Source organism: Talpa europaea (assembly GCF_964194135.1).
Source record: "Talpa europaea genome assembly, chromosome: 10".
Lineage (NCBI taxonomy): Eukaryota > Metazoa > Chordata > Mammalia > Eulipotyphla > Talpidae > Talpa > Talpa europaea.
The window spans coordinates 41,921,872-41,927,160 of record NC_140077.1 but is presented as its reverse complement, the minus strand read 5'-3'; the positions used below and the strand labels follow the sequence as shown (position 1 = coordinate 41,927,160).

At 51.5% G+C, this 5,289-nt stretch overlaps 1 protein-coding gene across 1 annotated transcript; it reads left to right on the top strand.

Annotated features, from left to right (window-relative positions):
- Nucleotides 1-1,773: 1,773 nt before the first annotated feature.
- On the top strand, nucleotides 1,774-4,291 carry CHST3 (carbohydrate sulfotransferase 3; the record flags this gene model as incomplete). The annotated part of the gene is made up of 2 exons (XM_084244905.1): nucleotides 1,774-1,931; nucleotides 2,902-4,291. 2 exons carry the CDS (start codon nucleotides 1,774-1,776, stop codon nucleotides 4,184-4,186), a joined length of 1,443 nt encoding a protein of 480 aa, XP_084101031.1. The 3' UTR covers nucleotides 4,187-4,291.
- Nucleotides 4,292-5,289: the final 998 nt, after the last annotated feature.

Here is a 5,289-nt window from a genome sequence, read left to right as displayed (position 1 = left end):
ATGGATGAAGAGAGAGACTTTCAGGAGGGGTGCTGGAATGTGGGGCTCATGATGCTGGCCACGCATGGATGTGACCTGATGATGGTGATGACAATGAATGAAAGAGCTATGAATCAGGCTCCCCTGGGCAATGCTGTGTTTGGTCCAGCTTTAAAAGACATATACAACTTGTGCTGTGGGTCATGTTCCCTTTATCTGTTCTGGCATTCAGCAACTGTGCATGAGTCTGTCCTGCGTGCCTGGCCCAGTGCTAAGGGATAATGAGGGATGCAGAAAAACCGCCCATTTCCACAAAGGCATGACCCTTGAACAAGTTCTACAAGTGGGTTGGCTTCGTGACGGATTCTTTGGGGCTAAGGGAACCATTGTACTGTGATGGGACAGGGATGGGAAAATCCCTGTCTGGGGGAAGACTGCCCCAGGAAGCTGAGATCTGAAGGCTGAGACCATGTTAAGGATTTTGATAGAATTTATGAGCTGTAATGAGTTTTTTCTCCTTCACTTAATTTTTTAAAATTTACACATCTCGGGTCTCCGCTGGTGGCGCAGCGGTTGAGCGCTGGGCTGCGAGCGCAGCCTCTGCAGCGCCAGTTCAATCCCTGGCCTCCAGCGAGGGTCCCACATGGCGCGCAGACCTCTCCTGCCCCCCCCCCCCGCTGCTCCCCTCAGCAGTGTGTTTCATCAGTCTGCCTGTTCTGTTCCCCGCTCTGGTTCTGGTGAATTCTCTCACTCTCCCGAGCTTTTGACTGTACCCAGTGCTTGTATAAATAAATAAATCTTAAAAAAAAATTTATACATCTCCATGGTAAAAGGTCTAATAGTGCACAGTGTTACACAGCAATTGAAGGCTCACCCCACCCTCCTCTCCTGACCTACCATGTCTTTGCTTCCAGGCATTATATACACCTATGGCCATAGTCCTTTTGTATCCAGCATCTGTATTTTTCTTCCACTTAAAGGTATTTTTTTTTTTTTTTGCAAATGGGATCATACTACCTCAGATTCCCAGTCTGGGAGGGCTTCCACCTCTCCTGCCACAAACCCAGGAGACAGTTGACAATGCCTGGAAACATCTTTGATTATCACATCTGAGTAGAGGGGATCTAATGATAGAGATTAAGGATGCTTACAAACATCCTATAGTGCACGGGACAACTCCCACAACAAGGAATTATCTTGTCCAAAATGTCAGTACTGCTGAAGTTAAGGGAACCCTATCCTGTGTAGTCTGCTATGCTGTCTTACATACACACACATACATATATGTACACATACATTGCATGTTATAAATAATAGCTCGTTCACATCGGTACTTATAGATCCTCCTCATTATTCTTTGTGGCTACATTATAATCCATTGCATGTCTGCTTCATCATTTTTCATTTAGGTGTTCTGTTCTGGTCTTTTGCTATTGCAGACATTTATGACTCAAGGAACATTCTTTTCCACGTACAAGCCTTTGAGTTATGTGTGAGGTCAAAGGAGAAGTTGAAGTAGGCGAGATGGATGAATCAGAGGGTTTATTAGCATTTTAAATAACTTGATTTCAAGTCTCCTTGGGGCACGATCCATTGGGAGAGTGGATCTCTGGTCCTGATTGCTAAGCAGAGCCCAGAGTATCAAAAGTCTGGTGGAAAAGCTCCTATTGGTTCCTTATGTGCAGCCAAGGTTATCCTGACCACTTGTCTTTCCTTCCACAGGACCAGGTGTCCCCCATATGAAGACGAAGACAAGGAGCCAGGTTCTGAGTGATGCCCCAGAGCTGAGTGCCCATGGCCCCAACTTTCCCCATGGAGAAAGGACTCACTTTGCCCCAGGACTTCCGGGACTTTCTGCACAGTCTGAGGATGAGAAGCAAATATGCCCTTTTCCTCGCTTTTGTAGTAGTAGTTTTTGTCTTCATTGAAAAGGAAAATAAAATCATTTCCAGGTGAGAGATGCAAACAAGCCTTCCTTATCAAGATGGGGGCAGGGCTGCAGGGATTTCTGTGGGACTGCAAGGCCACCCTCCATCAATGTCATCATGTCCCTCTGTGCGCAGGCAGTGGATACCAATACACATCATCATGACCTGGGCTCCAGGCTCAGGCAACCTGGGTTGCCTGATACCATTTAGCTGTCACAGCTGAGACAGATTACTTCAGCCTTCTGTATCTTGGGTTCTTTTTCTGTGAAATATGGCTAATGATGGGGCCTCCTGGTTGTAAAGATTAACTGTAAAAGCATTTACCCAGTGCCTGGGATGTAGTTGGTGGCCAGTCCTTGCTGGCTGTGGTTATTCTTACTGGCCTAGGATGATATCTCACATTAACAGCACATCCACTAGCCAGTTGGAAGTCACAGATGACGATGAGTCCACAAAAGGCAGGGTCCTGGTACAGATAACAGATAACCTGGTGGGCAGGGCTGCGATGTGCAGCTGCCCAGCTTGTGTACTGCTCCACTGGGGAGTGCAGGGCTATACAGGGAATGCTGCCCCCTAGCGTTGACAGTGTACCGCTGTGTGCAGTAGCCCTGCTAGTGGGCCTGCTAGATAAAGAAAGATTTTTTTAGACTCCCTCTGGCAGGCACAGCCCCTGTGAAGAAGCATCAACCAAGATAGGTAGGATAGGAACTGAGCTGTGTAGGTTCCCCCAGTTGGACTGAGCGTTTTTTGCTCACTGGAGTAGCCTGCTCAGCCGTTATGGACTTTTTTTCTTCTCCTGCTTCACCTCCCTGCCTCTCTACCAGTTCTTATGTGATCATGTCTCAAACTACGTCCATAAAAATCCTTGCCTCAAAGTCTCAACTAAGGAAGTTGAAACTCAACTAAGACAGGCTTTGGGTGACCAACCTTGGGAGACCGCTTAGGGTTGCACGGGCGAGAGCCCAATGACCCTCATCTGCCTTTGTCCTCACAGGGTCTCGGACAAGCTGAAGCAGATCCCTCAGTCCCTAGTAGATGCCAATAGCACTGACCCAGCCCTGGTCTTGACTGAGAATGCATCCCTCTTGTCCCTGAGTGAGCTCAGTCCAGCCTTCACCCAGCTGCAGAACCGCCTGCGAAACCTCAGTCTACAGCTGGGCGTGGAGCCAGCAGAGGAAGTCAAAGGGCAGGGGAAGGAGGAGGGAGAGCCGCCTGCACCCTCCCAGGCCCGGCCTCGGCGCCATGTGCTTCTCATGGCCACTACCCGCACCGGCTCCTCATTCGTGGGGGAGTTCTTCAACCAGCAGGGCAACATCTTCTACCTCTTTGAGCCGCTGTGGCACATCGAGCGCACGGTGTCTTTCGAGCCTGGAGGCGCCAATGCAGCTGGCTCGGCCCTGGTCTACCGCGACGTGCTCAAGCAGCTCTTCCTGTGTGACCTGTACGTCCTGGAGCATTTCATCAGCCCCCTGCCCGAGGACCACCTGACCCAGTTCATGTTCCGCCGGGGCTCCAGCCGCTCCCTCTGTGAGGACCCAGTCTGCACTCCCTTTGTCAAGAAGGTCTTCGAGAAGTACCACTGCAAGAACCGCCGCTGCGGCCCCCTCAATGTGACCCTGGCCGCTGAGGCCTGCCGCCGCAAGGAGCACATGGCCCTCAAGGCCGTCCGCATCCGGCAGCTGGAGTTCCTGCAGCCTCTGGCCGAGGACCCTCGGCTAGACCTGCGTGTCATCCAGCTGGTGCGAGACCCCCGGGCCGTGCTGGCCTCCCGCATGGTGGCCTTTGCAGGCAAGTACGAGACCTGGAAGAAGTGGCTGGCAGAGGGACAGAACCAGCTGAGAGAAGAGGAGGTGCAGCGCCTGAGGGGCAACTGTGAGAGCATCCGTCTGTCTGCAGAGCTGGGCCTGAGACAGCCGGACTGGCTGCGGGGCCGCTACATGCTGGTGCGCTATGAGGATGTGGCCCGCAGGCCCCTGCAGAAGGCCCGGGAGATGTATCATTTTGCAGGCATCCCCTTGACCCCGCAGGTGGAAGACTGGATCCAGAAGAACACCCAGGCAACCCAGGACAGCAGCGGCATCTATTCCACACAGAAGAACTCCTCAGAGCAGTTTGAGAAGTGGCGCTTCAGCATGCCCTTCAAGCTGGCACAGGTGGTGCAGGCCGCCTGCGGCCCTGCCATGCGCCTCTTTGGCTATAAATTGGCACACGATGCCGCCTCCCTCACCAACCGTTCTGTCAGCCTGCTGGAGGAACGAGGCACCTTCTGGGTCACGTAAGGGGCCTGGGGCCACATGCATCCCTCCTCGTATAAGTCCCGCCCTGCCTTCCTTACACCCAGGCGTGCGGTGAACCAGTGGCGCTTGCAGAGGGCAGGCGGCGAGCCATGCAGTAAGCGGCAGCCCCTCTGCTATAGAAATAGGCTCCTAGCCAGCTCGCTTTCCCAGCTGTGGGTCTGGAGGTATTTTTTTGCTGAGAATAGGACAGTGCTTGTTCCTTTGAGGACTATCAAACCCAGGCCTAAAGGGCTTCAACTGCCTGAGCAGCCCCAGGAAGACCCAGGCCTTCCAGTTGATAAAGCCTGCCCCTTTCTGTCTCTCTTTCTCTTTCTCTCACTCTCTCTCTCTCATACACACACACACACACACACACATACACACACACACATATTCAGAAAAATAAACATGAAACACAAATACACGTCTGTAGGCCCTGTCGGCCAGAATACAAATATTTTTCAATCAGAAGGGGTCGTGGGCACTGGCCAGCCACAGTCGACCTCCCGCTGTGCTCAGTATTAACCTTGCAGTTTCTGAATTTCTTTGCAATCCTGACTGGAATCTGATCTGAATGGTCCCCGGGAAGTGGCTGGGACCACCCAAGGCAGCAGAAGATACCAGCTGAGGCTTATCAGGAGGCAGCAGCTGTTTACCAGCCAAAAATGACTAGATATTTTGATTAATGGGATAGCTGATTACTGACGAAATCAACCCTGTGTAGAGCTACGACATATACACATAAATACCTCCACACCCCAACATGGAGAGACAGAACAACATAAAAACAGATACGTACACATGTACATATACACTTAAACTTCTTGTTGCTTTCTGCCCACAGGGTTTATCTCTACCACACTTCTGAAGAGGAGCCTTTAATTACATTTTTAGAGTTATTTGGAGGTAGAGGAAGGAAACATGGTCATGACCATGACCTCATTCCCTGACCAGGTTTGGGTCTGAAAGTGGGTACAGAACTGCCACGTTTGTGGCTCCTGCCACCTGGATTCTCATGGCTACCTCCTGAGGCCCATCCACAGCCTCGATAGGTACCAGCAGGCAGTATGCATTGAAAGGGCGTGGTCGCTCGGCTGGCTCCCTCT